This window comes from Cyprinus carpio, chromosome A16 (assembly GCF_018340385.1).
Source record: "Cyprinus carpio isolate SPL01 chromosome A16, ASM1834038v1, whole genome shotgun sequence".
NCBI classification, from domain to species: domain Eukaryota; kingdom Metazoa; phylum Chordata; class Actinopteri; order Cypriniformes; family Cyprinidae; genus Cyprinus; species Cyprinus carpio.
This window is the reverse complement of record NC_056587.1, coordinates 17,575,893-17,602,887: the sequence shown is the minus strand read 5'-3', so window position 1 is coordinate 17,602,887 and position 26,995 is coordinate 17,575,893. Positions and strand designations below refer to the sequence as shown.

Here is a 26,995-nt window from a genome sequence, read left to right as displayed (position 1 = left end):
AACTCTGATTCATCAATCTAGTGGTCTGTTATTGATACAACCACAACTTCTACAACTGATAACGGAGCGCTCAAGCGGGTACTGCGAAGTCATGTAGAGGTAATTAAAATGTCAAATTAATATTTTTAAATTTTAATATTTTGCGTTCAATTATTTATGTATCAGGCAAGTGGCCACATGATAAGATAAAATCCATATCGTGGAACAACATAATACCGTAACGTTAGTCACTTTCATACCGGTATAGCGCTCACCCCTAGTTGCTATGCGGTTGCTGGGCACATCTGGATACTATGTGTTTTGTTTATCTTGTTATTATGTGGTTGCTAAGCATATCTAGGTGTTTTTTAACTAATTAACCAGAGTGTTGCAGAAGTTTGGGTATGGTCGTGACATAGTGGTTAGAGAGTTTGACTCCTAACCCTAAGGTTGTGGGTTTGAGTCTCGGGCCAGCAATACCACGACTGAGGTGCCCTTGAGCAAGGCACCGAACCCCCAGCTGCTCCCCGGGCGCCGCAGCATAAATGGTTGCCCACTGCTCCGGGTGTGTGTTCACGGTGTGTGTGTGTTCACTGCTGTGTGTGTGCACTTTGGATGGGTTAAATGCAGAGCTCGAATTCTGAGTATGGTTACCAACACTATCAAGCTGAAGAGATGATAGGATTATCACTTTCACTTTTTTACTAGAGTGTTGCATTGCTAAGGTGTTCTATGTGGCTTTTAGGGCATTGCTCTGTTGTTGCTGGGCACAGCTGAGTAGGTAACGGAGTGTTGCTATGTGAATGTTTAGGTGCTCTTAGGTGTAATGGTTATTACATTGCTAGGGCATTGTCAGGTGGTTACCAAGGGGTTTGTTATGGGGTTGTTGATGTTTTTTTTGTTTTGTTTTTGTTTTTTGCTACGTTGCGGTCGTTATGAATATATGGGTGGTTCCTAGGGCATTGCTAGGTAACCAGAGTGTTATGCATTTGCTAAGGTTTTGTGATTGGCGACACCTACACAGAGTTGAAGTTATTTATTGATTGGTTGATTGATTAATTAATTGTCATTGTAAACTTTTTTTTTTAGGAAGCTTGAAAAGATTATTTCCAGCAGAGAAGTAATAATGTTTTCTAGCGGGGAACTTTCTTTAAAGCATTCGTTTGTTTTTGAATATGAAATATTTTTTTAAAGTGAACTCTATTTTTGATCCCTCCGTTCTGGGCACATTATTGTACTTGGGGGAACTGTTTCTGTTCTTTTTATGATTAAATATTTTCCATGTCTTGTTCCAATTGGAGCTACAACTATTAAAACAGCACTATCAAGCTGAAGAGATGATAGGATTATGATAGATATTTAACCTAAATATTTTTCATTGTTTGCCCAAGTCGTTATTGTGTTGTTATTATTTTTGTAGGTTTATACACATAGCACCACATTGTTTCAAAGTATACCTTTGGTATCACAATAACAGCAGGGCTTCATAACTCAGGGTTAAAGGTGGCTTCAACCTGGGGTTAAAAATGCTTTACAGGTTAAGCATAGTTAAAAAACCTGATTACTGTTTTTTAGGACATCTGCTTGTTTGTGTACTAGTTAGAGCTTTCAACAAGTCCAAGGACAAAGTGAACCACCTGATATGTTTGTTTCATGTTGTGTGTTTGTGTGTTTCCCCAGTGGGGTGTTTTAGCTTTGAAAGAAGAAGGTGTAGTGCCAGCGGTGCTCATCAAGGGGCCTTGTTCTTTGCTGCTTTTACACTTCGCCCAATCAATAATGGATCATCAATTACAAACAGGCTGTTGGAGGCTTTCAGAATGTCATCCTTAACTAAACATCTTCACCTATACATTAAAACTGAACACAGTCCTACCATTTTTCCAAAAAAAAAAAAAGCATTTTTTAGAACTGAATAAGGTTTAATAGAAACATCTCACCTGTGTTCAGCTTCATCAGTGCACTGCCCTTAACCTTTCATGCAGATTTATAATCACTTTTATTCATTTTTAATAGGCAGTCCCTCTGTGACTTTATTTTTAAACCTAACCTTATTAATAATAGTAATTTCTCATGAGTCCAATAATAGAAACCTATTCAGCATTTACTCATTTATTCATTTATTCAACTGGGTATATTCAGCAGGAAAAGATGCTGTTTTATGCATTTTTTTTCTGGGATGAAATCTGTCTGTCTGCCTTTCTAATATATATCTTAATAGCAACACTCTAGCAACTATCCAAACTAACCTAGCAGCCATCCAGAGTACCATAGCAGCTGCATAGCAACACCCTAGCAACCATCCAAACTAACCTAGCAGCCACCCAGTGTACCATAGCAACTGCATAGCAACACCCTAGCAACCATCCAGAATACCTCAGCAATATTTCTAAGCCATATGAACTCATTTAAATTTCCATTCTAATATTTCAATCTTTAAGCTATAAAACTACTTTAAACTTCAGACTATTTCAGACCGTCAAACTTTTAAAACTTTTTCAAACTTTCTGGTCAGGCTTTCTCAAGCCTGTCTCAACTATTTTTTTTATCTAGTTCATTTTTAATAGGCAATTCCTCTGTGACTCTATTTTTAAACCTATAATTAATAATAGTTATTTCTTATGAGTCCAATAAAAGAAACCTATTCAGCATCCTGATCAACTGTGTATATTCAGCAGGGAAACAGATGCTGTTTTATGTATTTTTTTTGTTTGTTTGTTTGTTTTTCTGGGATGAAAATAATACTTTTAAAAATGTTTTCAACTGATCAAAAGAAAGAGGAAAGACATTTATAATGTTACAGAAGATCCCTGCTTTAAATAAATGCTTTTCTTTTGAACTTTAGAATTATCAATGAATCCTGAAAAATGTATCCATGTTTCCACAAAAAATTTAATTTAAAATTGATTATTATTAAAATATTAATTTCTGAAGGATCATGGGATGCCAACACAGGAATAAATTATATTTTAAAATATATTGAAATACACAGTTTTAAATTGTAATAATATTTGTATTTTTGATCAAATAAATGCAGCCTTGATGAGTACAAGAGACTTCAGTCACACTTTATTTTAAGGTCCAGTTCTCGCTATAAACAGCCCATTAACTATGAATTTTGCCTCAAACTCCTAATTTGCTGCTTATTAATAGTTAGTAAGGAATATGTGCTTTGTAAACACTAATAAACAGCCAATATGTTAATAATAGACATGCTAATATCAACTAGTTAATAGTGAGAACTGTTACTGTGAGAAGTGTTACTGAGACTTCTTTCAAAAACAATTAAAACTCCTACATAGCTGTATATTTTTACTGTTATATATCATTTTTGTATTCTTATAATAAATATAAAATGTATTACATTTAAAATCTAAACATTCTAGAATCTTATCTGTGTGAATGTATGTATATGTGTTTATATAATCTAAAATGTATTTATTTATGTATTTTACTTCAGAAGTGTAGTGCTATTTACAACAGAGAAAAAAATACTTATGTTGTTTATTAAAGTTCAAAAGTGAGTCAATATCTACTACAGGTGTAACCAGATTCATCAGAATTTCTCCTTTTTTCTTCCACAGAAGAAAGTCATATTTGGAATGATATGAGAGTTGAGCAAATGTTGAAATGATGATGAAGAATTTTCCTCTTTTTTCACTGTAAGCATAAGCCTTTTAGATCAAAAGGATTTTAAGATCTAAGCATAAATTCAGTTAAGTGCATCAAAACCTTTGACTGTGTCTTTCCCAGCACCTATAAGGGAAATGTATACGCTTTTATATATGTATTATTGTCAGAGTGCTGGTTGGAGGCTGCAGTACACCAAATCTTGCACTCGGAGAGCGGTGTGGGAACCAGTAGGGGGAGAAGGAGGTGTAAGGACAGGGTTAATGAGTCCATAGTGGGAGAATATCAGTTATTTGAGACTTTTTTTATGGACCATTATCAGTTAAGATTGTGTTAAGAATAATTTATCAAATCATATAATGCAGAGTGTTTTGTGTATTTGCATTTATTTTAGATATATTTATGTTTTTTTGTTGCTGTCTCTATATTACTATTGCAAAAACTCAATACAGTAATGCCGTCCTAACTGTTCAGTGACCAGAGGAAAATCATATATCCTGTTTGAAATATTAATGCAGTAATACAGTATATGACCCCTGTAGATTCAGCAAGTGCAAAAAGAAAAAAGAAAAGCCACCCGGTGAAACTTTCTGTAGATTTAAAAGTGCTTTTCTTGAGAAGAGTGACGTAACTGACCAAAAAATGTGATCTGGCATTGTTGCATGCTGAAATGAATTGCGTTTATGTCAATTTTAAAGAAAACGACAGAACAATTTTACACTGTACAGTAAGCAGAAACAAACAGAGGAGCTTTTTTCCCCATAGACATATTGAACAACTCCAGCTTTTTCAAACTTGTGATAGCTGAATAGGTTTGGATGAAACTTTCAGTGTAAAGTGATGGCATTATGGTTCATTTGTTCCATTATGTTACTGAAGGACAGTCAGGTGATCTATCACTTCTTGATGATACAATGTGTTTTGTGTTCTTCTTCCTTTTTTGCTGATAGCATTAGTTATTTTTCCAAACAGAAGAGAGAAATTTCAACCTTGGGCAAAATGAGCTCTATTAACACACACACACACACACATAAACCTCAAACCCAAGGCACTGGTAAACTGACTTGCTGGTCTCTTGTTTTTCTCAATGGTGCTATGTGGAAGAATGCTGCTGACCCCCACCGACACCTCCAGCCCTCATGCATTCATCACCACAGCCAGAGGAGTGTATCTCATGCCTCCTGCCCCTCTTCTGCTTTATTGTCCCATTCTCCTCGCCTTAAACCATCAACCCATAAACAATCTGGACCATATCAGCCCTAGATAACACATGCATCTCCTCTGGCCTTTTATCTACTTTTAAATGGATTACATTCATTATTGAAATCTGCATGTTCCTGCATCTATCTATCTATCTATCTATCTATCTATCTATCTATCTATCTATCTATCTATCTATCTATCTATCATTTGCTTAAAATAAAAAGTACTGCTACAGATATTAGAATGTCATTAATAATAATATATGTATTTTTATTTTCTTCTTTCATATTCAATACTACTACCATTTATTAATATTGTTATGTAATAAAAAAATACAAAATATAGTTATATTCTTTCATATTCAACATATATGCTATTTGAATATGAAAGACTAGCAGCAAAATACACTTAATTTCCAACTATTTTTTAAGTGGTCTTTAATATTCAAACAGTTAAATAATAATTAAAATATGGATATATAATTGTATATTTTGGCTAATTGTATAAATTAAACAAATAATAATAACATAATATACAATATTTAAACTGTATGCTAATATATTAATATAAAAGACAAAGCTTTGAATAAGCCTGGGATATGAAAGACAAGCAGCAAAATCCACATCGTTTCCAACTATCCAAGTTAAAACCCATTGGATGAGCAAAGCTAAATCGCGCTTGTACAATGGAGGGCTGTGTTTGTGTCTGTCAGTAGTTGAACATTATTGAAAGGAGTAAGAAATTGGGGAGGGGTTGGGGAGAAGAGGGGGTGGGGAGACAGTGGGAGCCGAAATCATTTTCCCTCATACTGTGAGAACGCTTAGAATCGCTTCTGTCCAAGTGGACGCGCGTCGGTTTGGTTTCAGAACCCGGTTGATTCGGCCGTGTCCGCGCAGCGCCGTCCTCCCGTCCTCCCGCTTCTTAGCAAGACCACCGACTTGCATTTTGTCTGTGGCAATGGGACCATAAAGGAACAAATTCCATCACATTGAAAAAAATAGAAGTAAACAAATACGACCAGTGAAGACACCTCACAAAAGAAGTGGACATGGAGACGCGCAAAGGAGATACGATATAACAGATCGGACAAAACACATCTAGGATTTACTTCCCTACTTGAACACTTTTTGTTTCCAAAGGGTTATAGAATTTTTCTTCTGCTAGATTTCTTAGTTACACGCAAGTATGAACCGAAAAGAGATGAGGTCGTGTCTGAGATGCTGGAGCGTGCCGATGCTCTCTGTGCTTCTGCTTGTCTTCTTGACACCGCTGTTTGCACATGGTAAGATTTTTCACATGCATATTAAATCAGCTGATAGTTAAGACTCAGTAGCCTTCAAACACGAGGAGGCATGACAGAACAGCATCACAAAATGAGAATGTCGGTCAGTAGTGCAGCCGCTGCTGGGTTTTGCTGTGCGTAAGTCATGACTGCGCGCCGGCTGCTGCTGATGTGCCTGGACCAGCGCCGTAGAAATGTAGGTTAAATGTCGAACTGGGAAATTTGGGGCTTCGTCCAAAATGCACATCATTAAGTAAAAGGAAGACACACCACAGAAAACATCTGCAAGCAATTTGCAACCATTTTTGATATTTATGACCTTAAATAATGTGCAAATTCCTCATTCCATATGGCTGTTTTATGCCGTAGTAGTAGTAGTAGTGTAGAGTTACTGCGCTGTGATTACTCTACAGAGCAGCTGTTGTCACTATGGCAATGATGGAGGCTCACAAAGGCAGGATTAAAGCACGAAATAATTTATGCTTGGACATTCACGCACTGCAAATCACACTGTTTATGTGTGTAGTTTGATTTTACGCACGGAACAAGAATGCCTTTTATAGTTGTCACGGTTTGCCACTTGGGTTATTCCAGAGATCTTGTCGTTCTCCTTCTTCTAAAAGTGCCAAAGGATGGAGGACCAACCCAATGGGAGCAACGGTTTCCTTGACCGCTGGTGTGTTTAAAATTCCGATAGATCACTGAGCATTAGAGATGATCTCATTGACGCGCGCTGTCGTTATATAAATAAGCAAGAAATCATTTAAAATCTGTTGTATAATTCTACTGTACATTGGTGGTTAGAAGGTCCATTGTCCACCTAGTTGGATTCTCAGTTTCGCCCAGCAACAGGATTGGGAAAATATGCTGTCTTTTTTAATCTGCTAATAGGAATATGAAAATGGATGACAGCTGGTGTTTGTTATGACATATTTTACTTGATTCCCAAAGCTGCACTACATCAGCTATACACCTTTGTTAAAGCTGCTGTGATGGCAGCCAGTGTGGTCTTAGTCTCATTCAGGTATAAATGATGTCACCGGTGGCCGTGCCCTTTGTTAGCTTTATGGATGAACCTGCTTTTGATTTTAGACCAGTTCACTTCCTCCCTTCCATGTAAATGTATTTATTTAATTCTTTATATATTCGTTTTCTCGCACTTGTTTTGTTCATCCTGATTATTATATTTGTGCCATATAATATATATATATATATATTAATTTGATGACTAAATGGTAATTTGAGTAGATGAAGTGTGGCACTGGCCATCATAGACAGCCTTTTCCGATCCATTAGGTCATTACTGGCATGGTATAACCTGCAGGAAAATTAGATTTGTCCCAGTAACTGATTTGATAATGTATTCACTTTCAATGCTCTGATCTGTATTTCCTGAATCACCTTTTTATTGTCTCAAGAGTCCAGTGGACACACTTGCCATTTTCTGTGCAGAGAGATTCTGCTGCTGGTAGAGAAAAAAAGGTGTTGCCTGCCACATCTTTCCGATCGAATCATAATGCTTAGACTGTATCATGTATGTATCATGTTCTTTTATTACGTAAAATAACTGCTCTGATGTCAACAAATGGAAATCTGTTTTGATTTTTATATGATTTTAATAAATTAAAAAAATTCAATGACCCATGCATGATTAATAATAGATTTATCAATATGTATGTGCCACCTGTTACTGTGCATCAATCCAAAGCATTGAACACTGGATTCCCAATTCCCTTGAGATTTAGAGAAAGATATTTATCCGTCCCTTTAAATGAAATCCACCATTCTGAATCTAGGCTATTATTCCCAAATGAGCAAGATGTGCAGTTTTAGTTAAAATTTCAATGCAGTCCTGAGTACCAGCAATTAAACCTCCCTGTTCTTTGTTCCAGGAGTATGATGTCATTTATATATCTTCTTAAATTACAGGTTGCAGTTTAGTATTAAGTCTTGTTGTGACAAATAGTAAGAAAAAAAAAATAATTGGTTGTTGTGTGGATACATTTTTAGGCAAAGGGGCCATGTCTTTTCAGCTGGATCTGTTGTAAACTAGTTGAAAACAACAAGTTGCATGTTTTGGATGGTTTTAGGTGAGCTTAATCAGATTTGCATTCATTCACAATCTTTTGCTGCCAAAGAAAGTCACTGCAGTCTGTTTTCAGAGTAAGAACAATGGGAGGACAAATGGCATTATTGCCATTATTTGTGATAGGATTCATTTGTTTTAACTAAATTTTGAAGGCAGGAGTTTACTGGGTCTTCATTGCCTTTTAATTAATGAATTAAATGCGTAAAGGGAGTGAATTATAAAGATGTGTTGTGTTGATGTGGGCTGCTGCCATTTTGTTTCATCAGAAACTGATCACCCCACCCCTAATGTATCTAACGTGTAGTGTAGAAAAATGACAGGATATAAAATAAAAATCAGTGGTTGTTGATGCTAGAAAATTAAGCAGCTGTGTCTATTTTTTAACCCCCTTTTTTGTCGAAGGCTTAGCACGTTTATATTTTCTAGGTGTTTTTTTTACTTGCATCTATATGATGTGGACTTATACATTTGATGATGGTTTTTTTACACAGCGCATTCGAGCTCCATCGCTGCATTCACTCTGCACAGTGAGGGCAAGCTGGTTCCCATGGCAACACATCCCTCCTCCATCCAACCACCTGTTGAGTGTAGAAATGAAAAGATTCATGCAACGGGAGGTGGAGAGACGTCCAGTGGCAGCTGTCTGATTATGTCTTAAGGTCAAAAGATCTGAGATTTAATACCTCTGCATAATTAGTCATGGTAAAATATTCCATGAAGGGATGGAATCCTGTGTTTTTACAAACTATGGAATTTCTTAAAAGCCTATTGAATAGAGCCATTTTTGTGTTGACAACACTGATGAGTTGCTTTTTTTCCTGTACGTTTTCCACTCCATTGCATCAGTTTGCTCCCTATCCATTTTTATTTTTTGCATATATTCTTTTTTTGTCATTGCAAAGTTCTGGAGGGATGCAGTGATTAAGGCACTTCATAAATTTTCAAATTTTTATTGTTAATATTCCATTTTATTCCGAAAAAAAAAAAATATATATATATATATATATGACTTTAAAGAAACTACAGATCTGTTATAAAGTGAAGTGGCCTAATGGTTAGAGAGTTTGACTCCTAACCCTAAGGTTGTGGGTTTGAGTCTCGGGCCGGCAATACCATGACTGAGGTGCCCTTGAGCAAGGCACTGAACCCCCAACTGCTCCCCGGGTGGCTCAGCATAAATGGCTGCCCACTGCTCCGGGTGTGTGTGTTCACTGCTGTGTGTGTGCACTTTGGATGGGTTAAATGCAGAGCTCGAATTCTGAGTATGGGTCACCATACTTGGCTGTATGTCATGTCACGACGATGTCGTCATCATTATAAGATATGATTATGATAGAAGACCATCTGAGGTACAGACAAGCTGTCAGTGCTCTTCACTGTCCTCCCTTCAGTGTCTACAGAGCTGCACAAACAACGAGCTTGGCGTCTCCCCAAAGTCATGCAACTAAGATGCCATGGCCATCATTCCTCCCAGCCTGGCCACCAAACAAGTGACAAACCCCAAATTACCTCCTCCCCTCTGGGCTGCATTGGGGTCCCTGAGAGAAAAGGGGTAACTGAGTATTATGTAACAAAATTTGGCATCTGAGAGAAAAGGGGAAACACAAGGGCGTTTTTGTGTCTGCTTTGCCTGGGGCCCCTGTTTCCTCTCTTCAGTACTGCATCCCATCTGGGAGAAGTATTAAATAGTATGGCAGGAGATCTTTGATAATGCAGTGGCTGACCCAGATCTGACCCAGATCTGGCTATTTAACCCACAAAATCAGCAAAACCAGCATTCCAGCTGGTGTCAAATGTTCTTACTTCTAAAAATCAAATATTCTTACCTGTTTTACCGCCACGACATATTCTGTTAGATGAAAAAGAGATACCTAAAAGCATATGTGAAAATCCTGTTCCTGATTAGATTAACGTAAAGTATCCATGACACACATTTGCAAATGATTGAAGGATGCTGTGCATTAACTGTCCTCGCTTATCGAATTCAGATCTTCCACACCACAGTTTTTTTTTTTTTTTCTTTTATCCCAAACTGAATCACTGGCTGCTCTATACCATGAGTCACACTAAAACACCATTATACAATTAAGCAGATACACTAAACTGCAAATATGATTTTGCTATTCAAATGAGAGCTTTATTACTTTACATTGGCTGTGTTAATGGTGCAAAACACTTTCTTTTAACGTACAGTAGAGATCATGAATTTTAATTACACATCTGATTCTATTTAGATTGGTCATGTCTTCCTGTATAAGTCATTATATTTTGTATTAAAATAAACATAGGATTCATTTTTTATGCTGTGCACTTAAGCTAAAGATATTTGTCTACATAGTGTTTTCATAATTGTACCTTTAGTTTTTCAAATTCATTTTCAAATCAGATTTCTGAAGGATCATGTGACACTGAAGACTAGAGTTATGGCAGCTGAAAATTCAGCTTTGCCATCCCAGTAGTAAATTACATTTTAAAATATAATAAAGTAGAAAACTTCTTTTAAACTGAAAAAATATTTGGCAATTACTATTTTTTTTACAATTACAACAAGGTTTATAAATATTAAATTTAACGTGCTTGCTATTCTGTTTTAAACGTACAAAGCTTGAATTGGTTTCCTCTTTGTTGTTTTGTGTTTGGTGTTTATGCCTTAATATCGATTTGACATCTGTTTGAAAGGCATGTTAATCTTGCATGAATGCAGAGACTAATGTTACCACAAAGGAGCTGTATCAAATTCATCTTATTATCTTTCATAGTGATTCACGCTCACTAATAAAATCCAGACCATGCACATCTGGCCATTTTTGGGAAAAAAAATTTCTGAGGAGCCTCTCCATGCCGAAGACCTTAGTCTCTACTGTCACACGTTATATCTCCCACTATACTCAGTTAATTTCTTTATTAGTCACTGGATTTAAGTGAAAAACACAGATGGTCTTGGAACAAAAATGTCCTGGCCTTACAGATGTAAATAAACTTTTCATTGCTAGAGCAGTCAGATAATGGCAAAGGAGAATCCATGCAAATCAGCCATCTTTGGAAACAAGAGTCTTCAAGAAAGATAGAGTGCCATGTAAGTTTGCTTTGACTTTTACTCTACAATAGAACAGCAGGATCACAGATCCACTGTGTTTTAAAACACACTGTTAGATGCATGAGCCCAAATACAAAATGCACTATTGCCATTCCGGAAATGCACACAATTTCCTGTGTAGTGAAAGCCGCAACATATTTTTGAGCTTTAAGTCCACAACTACAGAATCTCTGTTCATAGCAATATTTCCCAGTGGCTAAATGTCAAGTTCTGAATCCATATAAAAGAATGTAATGATAATGAATCGCACTTGAAGCTATATTGAGGTCTATGGGACTGTTAGTCATTGAGAAAAAAAGTTTGGAAAGAGATGACCATCTTTTTAGCTGACCATTACTTCATTGGCAGTATCCATGCTTTTAGTAGTATTTTTAACCTGTTGTGAATGATTCATTTGTTTTTATTATTTAAAAGAAAGAAAAAACATTTATTTTTCAACCACATGTTATATAGTGTTTTTCACAGTCAATTTGATGGATACAAATTTCCTCATTGAATATCCTGTTCACATAATGGCTGCAAAATAATGAACACTATATTTATTTTAATGAAATTACAATGTTGTTGGATTAGACCTGAAAAGATGACAAAAGAATGTATGGGCTGGGCTGAATATATCCGCCAGGAGCCACTATGAATCTAGTCATAACCCCTAATCGCTAATCCTGTCTTTGAGAAACATGTACATTAGTAAAATAATTGCACCTAATCTCAAGGCTTGCTAAAGAAGCTTTTTAAAGATATTATGAAACCTACCACTGAAAAGGAAATAGCAAAGAGTTAAATACCAGTGGCTTTTTGAATTAATGCAAGGGCTTTCATTGATTTGTTGAGTTCTCCTAACTGTAATCTGCTCCTTTCAACAGGTAACTCTGTGGTGGGAAATGAAACTGAGGTTGATAGTGCTGTTAATGTGACCTCCTTATCTACCGGGGATAAGGAGGAGAAGATAGAGGAGGTGTCACATTTCAACAACTTGTCCAGCTCCTTAGACCTGACTCGCACCAGACAAAAGTTTAGAGATGAAGAAGCAGGCAGTGGTATGCTGGAAGAGGCCTTCTCGCCAACTCCTGGAACTCCAACTTCCAGTGAGGGAGGCACAACTACTTTTGCAAGCCTAGATAACAACCTCGACTCTGCTGAAACCGAACTCTTGCCTGTCAATACCTCCTTCGTGAAGGAGCATGTCACCTCCTTCAAGAGGGAAGAGGAACAAGAAGAGGAAGAAGAAGTGAGGCAGCAAATGCCTACACTACCATCCTGGCAGGATGCTAAAGAAGACATGGAGACCACTGTGTTTGACCTCGACCATGAGACATCTCCCACAACCCCATTCCCTACTCATTACCCTTCCCCGCCTGACGTCAACGTAGATTTCTTTGACTCTGGATCCCACCGCAAGAACCTTGGCCCACTGACTCTTTCCCCGCATGAGCTTCAGGGCCGTGACCCCACCTCCTGGTCCATGCCTGAAAACTATGACTACGTGACACCCTACGATGACAGTGTGTCTCCCACCACCGAAGAAGACTTCTTCTTTAGCACTACTGAATCTTATGATGAGGACATCTTCACTGCTCGATTGCCCTCCAACCCCGTTTTCAGGCTCCCCAAAGGAGCCACTGTGGGCGAAGGCCCTCGTGCTCCCCCCGGTGCGGTCGACTCAGTTAACGGCTCAGAGTGTCGGCAGGGCTTTGTCCGCACCAATGGCTCCTGCAAGTCCCCATGTGACCTGCAGCCCAACTACTGCTTTAATGGGGGGCAGTGCTACGTTATGGAAGGAACCCAAATGTTCTGCAGGTAAGCACTTAGAAGATACAGGTTATGCACTATGGCAAAATTTACTATAAAAGGTGCTGTATTTTTTGACTGTACTAAAACATAAAAATACCATAATATGTTTGTAAATATTTAGGAAACATGGTAAGTTCACATACTTGTTTCTCCAAAAAACATTGCTGCAGCCAGTTATTCTATTTTGAAATGTGCTTTCCGTGTCGGAATGTCTGTTTTTGTTTTGGTCTGCATCATTCCGCCCACTGCCAATTTACTCAATAATATTTCAACACCCCGGGTTGCCAGTTTTTGAACAACACAGCATATTGCATCCATGGAAGCCTGAAAACGAACTGGCTCAGAGATCACTGATTCTACCCAACCTAAAAAGCCTCAGCATCCATCTAAAGATTACGTTCACATCAGAGGCAAACCGTACCGGAGTTTGCATGAACCGTACCCCAGACAACCCTTTTTTGGGTGGACTCAGGTTTCGCAGATGCGTAAGTTCAGAAAACAGCATTCACATTAACCAAACACTGACATCACCCAGGTATGCACCAAAAATGTTAGTGTGAAAGCCCCCTAGGAAGCTTTATAAATAGAGGCATAGTAAAACGTGGATAAATCACCTCATCAACTTAGAGTGTAAGGCTCATCGCCTTCCATTGACAATTGTGCTTGTTCCTCTTGCGTGTCCTCAATCTGGCAACCCATGTGAGCATTGATTCTAAGGAGGGCATGGGAGAAATAACTATTTTCCATTCTTTCCAACGCTTTCCATTATTTTGAATTTGGAGTGCAGCACCCACTTCAACCACTAACTGTCAATATTTCATCCCGCACCTTTAATACTGCTCATACTTGTCATTTGGTTTGTTTAGGATAGGTGTGCTATAACTTATGTAGGTGATTAGAATTGTGATTTTCGGCTAGTGGATGATGAAATGGGTGAAAAATCCTATAGACTTACATTGAAGTTTTCAAGCCATATCTAGCAACCAGAGTGAGGATGGGCTCTTCTGACCACTTCGCAATCATCCAAAACACCCTAGCGACTGCATAGCAAATGTTCAGAGAACCTTAGCACCAGGGTTATGTGCTATTCAGAATTGAATTGAGAATTCCATTCCGATTCAACTCCCTGTGGGATGTGGCCAATTCCATTCAAATTCACGCACATTAATTAAATGGGAGCCAATCTGAATTCTGACATCCTAGTATGATGATGGCAGGTTTTACATAAGCAAACACCACTGGCCTTTTCTTTGGGAAATGTAGAAATGTAGTTCTAAATTGGAATAAAACAGAGGGAACCTCTCGAGAAGATCAGCCCTCCTCATGGCACATCTGGTCATGAGGGAAACTAAGGAATCACACAAGGACAGGCCGAGTGCTGTGGAGCAGAAAGTACCACATGTTTTCCCAGATTCTTTATGAGGAAAGTTTATTAGGAAACTTCCCTCTCGCTGCCAGATTATTTTGAGCTGAACTGAACTGTTTTTGCCCTAACACGTGACCCACATTTACACCAGTCTAGTCACACAAATGTATGTTATAAAACCTGCTTTGTTTTCCTGTGTCTTGCATTATGCCTACAACTCTCTCTTTTGCTAGAAAAAATATTATTAAGAAGTCCAATTTAAAAAAAAGTGGCAATAATTAAACAAATGCATTTACCATGAAACAAACGCAGGGCCTGTGACTGCTGCTATAAAGAGGTCATCATGAGGATTATGTTTAAGCTGAAAATAAGTATGAAGAGATATGAAATTCAGCTTGTTCAAGGGTAGATTAGGTCAAAACAGGGGGGAGGATGCTTGAGAGCTAAGCTCACTGCTTCCTGAAAAGCAACTACCAGATTTTTCATATAAAAGTCACATACTGATGATATTTTTGGGGTTTTAGTGGGGTATTCCTAGGGTAAATTAAAGTCTCACGGTTTCAGTTGCTTTCAATACTGCAGAAATGTAAAACTGAGTGCAATTCTCTCTCCACAATGTCTTCCTGTCATCCAGAGGTCGTAATTCATGCCGTGATTAAAATCTGAGACCATCCCCTTGCTGGCCAGTGACCATTAACAACTTATTTATGGTGATAAATCTCTCGCCCTTCCCTCTTCTTGGATTTGATGACCCTGACTGCAACCCCAACCTTTACATCAGCTCAGAGGTCATGTTTAGAAGTTAGAGTAAACCTCAAATGTACTGGTATTGATGTATTTCATTCCTAGAGGAACATTTTATTGCTCAGAGGTTGATCTTTCATAGCTCATGAGAGTTATGCTTCACATAAGGATTTTGTCTCAGATGTTTCTCCTTTTAGATTTAAGATGGCTTACATGCAGTATGCAATAAGTATAGAGCTATATCCATGAGTAAATACATCTATAAAATAAATCTGGATAGAATAGATAATTTGATTTTGTGAGAATTTGATAAACATTTAAGTACACTCTTAAAAATAAAAGGTCCTTTTTTTTTTTCAAAGAAGAACCATTTTTGGTTCCCCAAAGATCCTTTTAGTGAACGAAACCTTTTATTTTTTTTTTTTTTTTTTTTTTTTTTTTTTTTTGTAAGAAGAACATTTTAATAACAATGTTTTCTACTATAAGGAACCTTTTGTGGAATGTAAAGTTTCTATGAATGTTAAAGATTCTTCATGGAACCATAGATGCCAATAAAGAACCTATATTTTTAAGATTGTACATACTGAAACCTCTGGTTTTTGATTGATGATTGAACACAGTTTGAGGCATTGTTGGGATCTATTTCTAAAGATCAGGAAACATAGATTTCCATTTGCTCTACATTTAATCCCATTTCTGTTTAGGGGAATCAATTGTCTGCCAGGTGTGCTAGATTAAAAATCTTTTTTCTCTCCCTTTCCCCCCTAAAATCATACCGTTGTAACATGATATGAGCAGTCTGTGCTCATAGTTAATGATCTTGCTGAAAACTTACTCCCAGATACTCCTCTCACCTAGTCATCATAATTACCAGAGTAATTGATTACATCTTTATTCACTCTGAATTAAAGCAACTGCTAAATGGCTTCAAATGTGATTTCTCTGAGCTTCACTCTGAGTTCCTCCCCATGCTCATGTACTTGCATTGTAAACAGACGCTTGCCCTACCAGTAACCCCCCCTTTGGGACCGGTTACCCTTACTGACTCCCCAAAAAAGGCCTAGCTAAAGTGGGTCAGTGGAGCTCTGGGCAGTTGTGTGCCATGTTGGCTTTGTTTATATGAGGCTCGTCTGAACACTGATTTATTCACCACTGCAATCTTATTAGAGGATGAATGTTAATGGCTCAGACATCTTTTCAGCTCTCCGTCATTCCCCCTCCCCTGCGCACGCACCTCTCTTTTAGTGATCTGACGAGAGCTTTCTGTAAGTATGTGCAGACATATGACAGCTGGGCTTTCATTTCAGTTACCAAACATGTTTTTAACTGTGAAACTTTAACATCTCAGAGGAATTTTTATGCTTGGAGGTTAGCCTTTTATAGCTCAGTACAACTAATAGAGTTCTCAGTTACATAAGCGTTCAAATGTTTGGGGCCAGTAAGATTTTTAAAGCCTTTCTGTTCAAATAAATGCTGTTTTTTTTAAATGTTCTAATCAAAGAATCCTGGAAAAAAAAGCATCACGGTTTCCACAAAAATATTAAGCAGCAAAACTGTGTGATTATAATGAGAAATATTTCCACCAAATCAGCATATTAGAATGATTTCTGAAGGATCATGTGTCACTGAAGCCTAATGTCTGTTGAAAATTCAGCTCTGATATCACAGGAATAAATAACAATATTACAATTAATTGACATAAAATTTTAAATATATATCTGAAAATTCAGCTTTGATATCACATAATTTATTTACAATAATAAAATTAATTGACATTAAGTTTTAAATATGTATATAACAGAACTAAACCAAAAACAGTTGTAATATTTAACCATATTTATTTTTTATTGTATTTGTGATCAATTAAATACACCTTTGGTGAATATAAGACTTTTTAAAAATCAATAAAAACTTAAGAACAGTACAGTAGTGTATTTATTAAGTATTAACTTTATCTCAGACGTTTCTTCTAAAATAAAAATAAATTAAAAGCTTGTTCAAAGACGCAATACATCACATTTCTGGTTTGAACTCAAGTTGTCCAGGCTTTTGGGTAAGTGCACAGACAAGCTGCAATGAGCCAATAAAGTTTCAAAAGTGTAAGACGGAGGAAGAAGGAAGCACGAGTCAAAAAACTGCCGCCTACGTCTCCTCAACTGTCTCATTCATATTTTTGAGCTCTTTTTATTTATTTATTTTTTTGCTGTCTAGAATAAACAACTGAGATGTTAAAGATATTTCACATGTGATTTTCCTTCCTATGGGGTGTTAGTCATCCACAGGAGGACATGGAAAACAAATTCAGAGAGTTCAGAGAGATATGTGGAGTTTAGAGAGAAAAAAACAAAACAAGTGTAAGTCAGACTTATGCTCAGTGTGCCAGCATGGAAACAGATTAAGCATGTCAGGCTACACAAAAAGTGTGTGTTTTTGTTTGAGTTAATGAAATATTCAAGCAAAATCTTTTTACTGTTTGCATCAGTTTTTGTCATGACTGTTTGTGTCTGAAAAGTTTGTTCCTGTCTCATTCAAACCTCTCATGCTAGTCCCTGTGGCACAGAGGGCATGTAGACTTTAATCTTTTTAGAAAACGTAAATTTACTGTTTACAGTGTTGGGGATGCTCCTTTGAAAATTCTTGCTAGCCAATCTACAATCTACTCAAAATTTCAAGTTAAGTTTCTTTTCTATAGGCAGTTTGATTAATTCAGACAGTTAAGTTGAATTTGGAATAACATACTAGCATACTATACTCTTATTATTATTGTCATCTTATTATCACTGGGTTTTTACCATTGGTGGTCTCTGCGAAAGAGCGTTCTCCATCTGAGACACACCATTACACCACCTCAGGGATCCAGGAGAGGATCAGCTGGGCCGCAGCCTCTCTAAGCCCAGTCAACCGAATATTGCAAACATTTGACAGAACAGAATAATGTGCCATATCCCTAGTCATTTATTTATTTATTTCAGGAACTGAGGAGTGATGATTGTGGCAGCACTGGTTAACCACATGTTCAGAGTTGATGAAGGGTTGCTGCTCATGGTGTGGCTGTGTTTAGGATGACAAACTGTACTGACACTTAATTAAGAGTCTGTGCAGTGACAAGCTTTAGAAAATCTCTCTATTTTCTCATCGTGAGTTCCCAGTTTATTTTTTACGGAAAAGAGGTGACAAAAATATTGTACACTATCATGTAAAATATCCTGGGCTTACTGTTGGTAGCTTTAGTAAGAATCCATCTGCTTAAAATATCAATATAAATCTTGGTAGAACTATCAGTGAGCGTGTAAAAATAAGATATTTTCATATTTAAGGTGGCTATACAGTCAAGACTAGTTAAGATGGAACATTTTGATGAATTCAAAGTCAAATTTATTTATACAGCATTTTTAACAATACACTTCTCAATTAAAAAAAAAATTACATTTAAGACTGGTTTTGTGGTCCATGGTCACAAATTTATGCCAACAGATAAGGTGTCTTGACATTTTTATTACAACATATAGGCAATACTATCTGTATTTGTTGTTCTTGAAAGATGAAGAAATAGCAGAGCAGAGAAGGAGAGAGAAGTTGTAAAATGGAGTTGAACAAAGGGGAGGTTTGGTCTTAAGAGAGATATTAGCGATGGAATAACATCTGTTTCAACTACTGCTTGCAACTGCTCAGCTGGGGCTGTTTGGCATCCATCCATCTCAGCACTCCATGCAACACACACATGTACACATAAACACAGTCTTAGTTGGAGCATCTGTCCACACGACAGCTTCATAAAATGCCCATATTTACACACAGAGATTAACCCTCATCTAGCTTAGACCAACATTTCCAAGTGCACCAGCACAGTCATGCTGCTAACCAACGCTCTTTCAAAGTGGGACCAAATTTTGTGTGGTTAAAGGGGTAGTTCATGTAAAGATAAATATTTTTCATCATTTAACTTGTAAAAATTATTTTTCGAAATTTCGACTTTTTCAACAAGTTTACATCTCACAATTTTTTTGTAGAACTTGCAGTTGCGAAAAAAAAAGTAACTATTTTCTTACAATTGCTAGTTTATAACTCGCAATTCTGACATTATAACTCACAATTGTGACTTTATCTCACACAAATCTGACTTTATAACTCGCAATTGTGAGTTATAAAGTCAGAATTGTGAGAGAAAACATTGCAATTACCTTTTTTAAAAATTTTTACTTCCATCGTTATCTGGTGTTATGTGTGGAAAATTTGAAATCAAGAGTGAACTGGGGTTCATAAAACCAATCTTACTGGAAAACATAATTTAAAAATAATTATTTTAAAGTTGCAATTTCATATGAATTAATCTGATGTGTTACTTGCTTTTTCTTTGTAATTATTTGTACAGTCTCTAAATGAAAATTGTTTCTACGCCACTTTTTTTTTTTGGTGTTCCAAACCTGTATGACTTACTTTCTTCTGTCCAAACAACACTGGAGCCTATTGACTTTCATTGTATGGATGAAAAGGAAGAGATGTTTTTCAAAACATCTTCTTTTGTGCTCCACAGAAAAAAGAAAGTCACAACATGAGAGTGAGTAAATGATGACAGAATTTTCATTTTTGGGTGAACTATCACTTTAAGTATCCTGGTGGCTTGTGTTTTGTAATCTGGTCTGTGTTTCTGAAATCAAACACACAAACTCATTTAACCTATCAGTTGCACTTAGCCTTTCAGTTGCAGTTGCTTTTATTTAGCTTTATTTCACATAATAGTAATACTGGGTAAACGGGTTCATTGCTGTAGGCTCTGTTTGAGACGGCAGCTTACATGAGATGAATATGATTGATTGCATAACATTTTTGACTACTGACGCAGTCCCAAGGTTTTGCAGCTAGAAACATGAGAGAGAGAGACTGTGCATGAGATAAATAGGAACAGAAGAATGCAAGAAAGAAAGGAAGATCTTGACTAAAAGCCCTGAAAATTGGGTTGGGTTGGAAAACCAAGGCAAGGGAGCGGGTGTAGAATGTAACTTAGATAGCATGCAAAGTTTTGCAAAAGAAACAAACACGATTAAAAGAGTGTTGAGATCTGGGAGGGTGGATGAGAAACAGCTGAGGGGCTGAATAGACAGGCTGCTTTATACAGCCCACTGTAAGGATGCATTTAAATGCACGCTCACATCAATGCACCCGTCACCTCTCCCTCCTGGGACTGAATGCCCTCAGTGGCGCTGTGCCAACCCTGTTCTCCTTCGTCTCGCTCGGGGTTGGCGCAGGCACAAAGGGGGCATACAGGATGCTGTAGTGAAAAGGGGTGAAACCTCAGACCCCCTCCCGTGACCACCATGACTGTAAATGAAGACGACTTCCTTGCATTATAGTTATTTACATTTGAGTCTGTGCATATGTGGATGTGGTTGAGAGAGAGAGAAGAGCTCAGGATTGCAGTCTTTGAAGATCATTTGTGCCTGATTGCTCACAAAAGTTTCAGTTATCATCAGATTTGTTTTTTATTATACATCTTTTTTATTTCAGTAAGGTTCTTGCCTTCTCCAGCTATTTGTTGCTGTCTTTTCCACGATTATCTAAATGATGACCCCGCATTGAAGCTTGCACAAGCTGCATTTCACACTTAACGTGATTTGTCCAAGTAAGACTTGTTCTTGGAGCCACATCAACAATACCATGAACCCATCCGATTTTCTGATTTTTAATATATAATTAATACATTTTATAGTACTTTAAATTATAATATAATTCAAATATTCTATAATTTATAATAGATAATAATGTGAAATTTAATTTAATATTCAAAATAATATAGATTATAAATAGTTTAATTTCATATATATATTTTTTTCATATATATATATATATATATATATATATTAGAAAATATGTAATAAGTTTTTTTTATATAATATATAAATTATAAAATATTCTATTTATTTATTTTTTATATATTGGATTTCATCCTTCAAATACATTTTTATAGTACTATAAATTATAATGTAATTCAAATATTCTATAATTTATAATAGAAAATAATGTATAATAATTTAGTTTAATATTCAAAATAATATAGATTATAAATAGTTTAATTATTTGTATTATTTATAATTTATAACATTTCATATATTTTATAACATTATGTATACATATATATGCATGTTACAATATTCTAAGTTACATTATAACAAATAATATTTAATATATATATATATATTGTAATACGTTTTTTTATATAATATATAAATTATAAAATATTCTGTTTATTTATTAATATATCGTATTTCATCCTTCAATCTGCATTTCTGATGTTGTTTACTGGTCTGTCCTCAAACCTGTTTGTTATGTGCACAAAATGGAGGAGGAAGAGTTTAGGGAGCTGATGGAGAGGATGGAGATGCCCATGTGCATTTATTCCTGACAAAACCCAGATGCAAACCCCTGCGTTCTGAAACCTTTTTTGGTAGCAGAATTTTCATACACACTTAAACATAATATTGTGACACTGGATTGCCTTATTGGATTTTCAAGATAAATGTCACAGAGTTTTAATATGGCAAATCCTGACAGTCTTCGAAGTTAGTTCACTGACTTTACTTCTGGGACAAGTTCAGAACTGATGTTAAATCCAGTCTAATGCAGTATAGAAGAAACCTACGGTAAGATAAAGGCAGTGAACTTGTCATCCACCCAGGTGTCTGCTAAAATGAATGGTAAAAATGCTGAAGGCGGTGAATTTTAACTCACCCTTGGTGTAGGAGATGCACTGAGCCTCCATGAATAATTCATATGGAACCAGAGACTACATGGGGAATCAAAGCCAGGATTAAAATAGTGTGTCTTAATAAATGTGGCTCATTTAAAAAATGAGTGTGTGTTGGTGTGATATTGTCTGGTAAACGAATCCCAGTAAGAGCCATGGTGCTCCAGGTTGTTTTCATTGGAGAAAAGGTGGAAAAATTGGCTCTGCACTGGCCCCTAAAACCTGCTGTTCTTGAACCAGGGACTGATAATATCAGAGGCCAATCAAAGGGATAAGAGTAACGTTTCCTGAACAGCAACTTAATATTGCCAATTGATATCACACAAAATGAATGAGATCAAGCCTGTTTACATTGGAAATACCAAATATGGCCATGCAACACACATTCAGTTGATGTTCCTGTGTATGTTGCATTTCATTATTTCTTTATTTGAATGGACTGTTATGAATTTTATTCATTGTATAATGAAATACCTTCTGACCATTGCAACAAAATCTGCTAGTTTGGTGGAAAAGGCTTACATACATTTTCCTTTCTTTGTCTTGCAGGTGCAACATCCAGGACTACATGTGGCACAAGGGTGCCCGGTGCGAGTCGGTCATCACGGAGTTCCAGGTAATGTGCATCGCCATCGGGGCCTCCGCTCTCATGGTGCTCCTGCTCTTCATGATCATCGTTTGCTTTGCCAAGAAGCTGCACGTGCTCAAGACCGAGAATAACAAGTTGCGCAAGCGCAGGTGAGACTGTGTGGTACTGATTTTTAGAGAAAGTAAGACTAAGTAGAAATAAAGCTCATGTTTTGTGGTGGAATTGGGAACAAATAAATGGCACGCAAATATTTGTGTAGGTATTTATATAGCAACAGTTTAGTCTCGTGACTTCCTCAGGCATATACCAGTACACCGTCAAAAATTTTGAATAGTTATGATTTGTTTTTATTTTATCAAAATACAGTAAAAAAAATTTTGTGAAATATTACCATTTAAAATAATATTTAATATTTTATAAAAAAAATTAACTTATTCTTATTAATTTAACGCTGAATGTTCAGCATCATTACTCCAGTCCTCAGTGTCACATGATCCTTTAGAAATCATTTTAATATGCTGATTTGGTTATCAATTTTTCAATTATTATGTTGTGCTGCTTAATGTTTTTGCAGGGATTGTGCTGCTTTAATATTTTTTTTCACGATTTTTTTATTAATAGAAAAATCAATGAACAAAGTATGTTTGAAACAAACTTTTTCTTTCTTTGTAAATGTCTTCTTTGCTGAATAAAGTATTATTATTATTATTATTATTATTATTATTATTATTATTATTATTATTATTATTATTAATAAATATTTAATATATTAATATAATGTTGTTGTTTTTTTAAAGAAAAAAGGTTAAACCCGCTTGCCTAGTTAACTGATTTGGTTTACTGGTTTTAGATGGATTTTAGGGACTTAACAGCAAGCTAAACATTTAAACCAGCTTGAACAGGCAGGGAAACCAGCTTAAAAAGATAGTTCACAAAAAAGTTCTGTCATCATTTACTCACCCTCAAGTTGTTCCAAAACTGTATGAATGTCTTTCTTCTGATGAAGAAGATATTTTGAAGAATGTTGGTAAACACATAAGTTGCCGGTAGCCATTGACTTCCATAGTATGGGAAACAGTTTGGAACGACATGAGGGTGATTAAATGATGTCCCTTTAAACCAGCCAAGTCCAGCAACTCAACTTTAATCATTTTTAAACCTGGGTAAAAAAAAAAATAATAATAATAAAAATATAGCTTTAACTGAGAGTAACAACATAATAGTGCATAAACGTTTTTGTGATATCTGCAGCATGTTTAATTCCCTGAAAAGTGTTAGTGTTACGATAGCACAGCTGCTAATTGGATGCTGCAGAAACCAAATAAAGCAGTGAGTGGATGGCGCGCTAATGCTTAGCATGCTATGCTAGCAACAGGCAGACTGCATGATGTCACGGAAGTTACAGCTAAAAGTAGGGCAATGTGATGGGGGAGGAGGGGCCAGCTGACCTACATACAGCTGTGAGACCCGGTGGGGGGGTGGAAGCTACGGCCAGGAATTAAACGGCACACACCCTCCTCAAAGAACAGAAGGAAAATGATGAGGGAAAAGAGGAGAGCAAGTGCCAGTGGAGAAACAAGAGAGTTTTATGACAGGCTGCAGAGGAGGGTGAGAGTGATGGAGGGAGAGGAGAAACTAGAAGCAGCAGTGCTACAGATGAGAGTTGTGAATACATCAGACGCCCACCTCTCCATCTGCTACGAGTAAATGTGCTCAAATTCACTCGGCGCTAAACAAGATCAAATATTCAGAACGTATAGGAAGAGATGGGATTTATAATGGCAAGAACAGAGAAGGGAGAGGACATTGATCCTTGATATATAGATATATACATTTAATATATATTTGAGAAGAGGAAGAGTAATGAGTAATGGAATGTCAGGAAGGAAATGGGAAGAAATTGCGATCTACACATACGCCCAGGAAACTTAATTTATTAATTCAATTTGAGGTCATTTTATGGTGATGAAATGTGTCTAGTACTTCTAATATTTTGAAAAGAGTGACATATTTATTGAATTTGTCATCTGGTATGTTGCATCACAGGTTGTGTACTAAATGTGTGTCTAAACTTCTGCCTCCAAAGCAGTCTTAGAATTACACTAATGCTCTTTTCTCTTGCTCTCTCTCTCTCTCTCCTGCCCTTCATAACCTCTTCATTGTAATATTCTTCCGCTATATTTTCCATTGTCTTCTTGTATCTCTATACCACCCCCAATCCTCGCAGCAGTAAGTACCGTCCTTCCTCGGAGCACCACAATGATAATTTCTCGTTGTCCACCATCGCTGAGGGCTCCCATCCAAATGTAAGGAAACTTTGCGACACCCCTCCTAACCTCCCTCATGCCCGTGCTTTGGCTTACTATGATAACATTATCTGTCAGGTAACGTGTTTCTCGTCTTTCTCTTTCCTCTGCCCCTCCTTCCCCTCTCTGCATGGACCCCGAGCGTAACCTTTGGTAAGGGAGGGGGTGCACAGCGCACAGAGAGATGGGAGCGTTTTCTCTGCTGAAAAGGTCTGCTCTCAGATAGGAGTGTGGTTACTGAGGCAACAGTTGTTACCATAGCAACAGGGTAACCGGGAAACGGGGAAAAAAGCTGGAGTTTTTTGTTGCGTGCGCCGGTTTTGATGCTCTGTTAATGGTGAGGCTCGGCGCTGTAGCTGACTTGAGTCTGTCAGTGTCTGTCAGCTTCTTTCAGACCAGCTATCCATCCTCACGGCCGTGTCTCTAGTTGAGCAGATAGTCTGGCCTGTAGACGCACTCTTTAACAGCGGTTTGAGAGACTCATGGGAATGCAGCTCTATTGATCCCACACAAGAATCAATACAGAAGCAGACCTGGAAGACATGTTTTCTCCTGACACATATATGTACATACACATGCAGGCCATTTCTTTTAAACATAAATGCAAGCAGCAGGGTTGTGTAATTTCATTTGGACCTTTTGGAATTTGGCTAGAGATGATTCTAGATTTCTAGGTTATATCAGTCATATGTTACCGTTCAGAGGAATATTTCTTGTTTTATGTATGAGAGGTTGTGAGTTTGAGTCTATAATTTTTTTTTTTAAATTCTTAATTATTTTAATTACATTTTTAATTAAATCATTTTATTTGGTTGAGTTTTTATATAAATTAGAATTGCATTTATTTGTCATTAAATTTATAATGATTGTGTATGTAGATTTTTATTTTATTTTTTTTAAAGTGATATGGTTCCAAGGAATATATCTTACTTTACGTGTTGATAATTACAGGTATGTTTTGAAAATGACTGAATGATTTGCATTTATTTTATTTTTTTTAATTAAATAGTAATTTTTACATTTAAATGAAATAGAATAGCAGAAATTTATTTTTTTTTTATTTGATAAATATTTAATTATATTTAGCTTAATTTGGTAATTTGTAATTGTTGATTGAATTTTTTCAAATAAATTTAAATTTACCTAAAAGTATTCAAAATTTAATAATAATTAATACCTAAATTTTAATATTCATAACAATGATTAATGCATAATTTTACATTTTAGTGATTGTTTTAGGATAGCAGAAATGTAATTATTGTTTTTTTTTATTATTATTTTATTAAATTTTATTCATAATACAGTTTCATTTATTAATATGTTAGTTTTTTAAATTAGAATTTAATTAAATGTATTAGCAAATTAATATTAATTACATTCATTAATACATAATTGTATTGTAACTTAATTTAATGATTGATTTTGTAAAAAAAAAATTGAACTACAGACATTCTTTTTATTAAATAACTCAATTTAATAATTAAATTACTAAAACATTTTTATGTTTAATTTATTAATCTTTAATTAATCAAATACAAAAGTGTTTAGGTGTAAGTAGTTATTAGGTTAAAATTAGTAATTATGTATATCAATAATGGTGGCGTAGGTGGTTGCATTGCATTTTGTGAGTTTTTGTCTCACTGGAATAGAGAGTGTTCAAATTAGATGCTTTCTGACTTGAAGGAAAGATAAGATTTAATGTAATAAACTTTGTAAGATCTAGAGAGGGAAAGAAATCCACTCTTAGTGTGGTCACAGTTTACAGCAAACATGATGAGAGATCACACAATGACAGATTTTTAAGGGTGAATTATTGGCAGCATCTCTGGGTCCAGCATTGTGCCCTGATTGCAGACCTTGGACTCCGCTGAGAGAGCCCACCCTCCTCCCCCCATCACCCCGCTCCCCTTCTCTCTTCCTCTGCACCGCTGCATGTCTGATTCTTCACACGTGCCACCTAGTGGACCTATGATCGGCTGCTGCTTGTCCATTGCATCGCATTAATATAACTGTCTGTCGTTTCACTCGTTTATCCTGGTTCAGAAAGATGAGAGGGTGAGTGGGTTCTTTCTGTGCCAGATCTCACCAACCAATGAAGTGTTGAGCAAAAATGCAGGATAAACATCTGAGATGCAACATCTCACTGCTGCCCATGGGTGGCGTAACACTTGGCTAAC

General features: G+C 36.4%; 1 protein-coding gene across 8 annotated transcripts in view; it reads left to right on the top strand.

The window, feature by feature from the left end:
• The window catches only part of LOC109057919 (chondroitin sulfate proteoglycan 5-like), a 40,254-nt gene that overhangs the window by 6,991 nt on the left and 6,268 nt on the right, over positions 1–26,995 (top strand). Inside the window, exons 1-4 of one of the 8 annotated variants that reach the window (XM_042773041.1) lie at positions 5,585–6,091; positions 12,144–13,077; positions 22,473–22,661; positions 24,743–24,818. In XM_042773041.1, the coding sequence (XP_042628975.1) occupies positions 5,995–6,091; positions 12,144–13,077; positions 22,473–22,661; positions 24,743–24,818 (1,296 nt within the window). In that variant the 5' untranslated portion in view covers positions 5,585–5,994. Of the gene's footprint in view, positions 1–5,584; positions 6,092–12,143; positions 13,078–22,472; positions 22,662–24,739; positions 24,897–26,995 lie in introns of those variants that run through there. The other 7 variants (XM_042773040.1, XM_042773043.1, XM_042773039.1 and 4 more) reach the window with 7 other exon arrangements.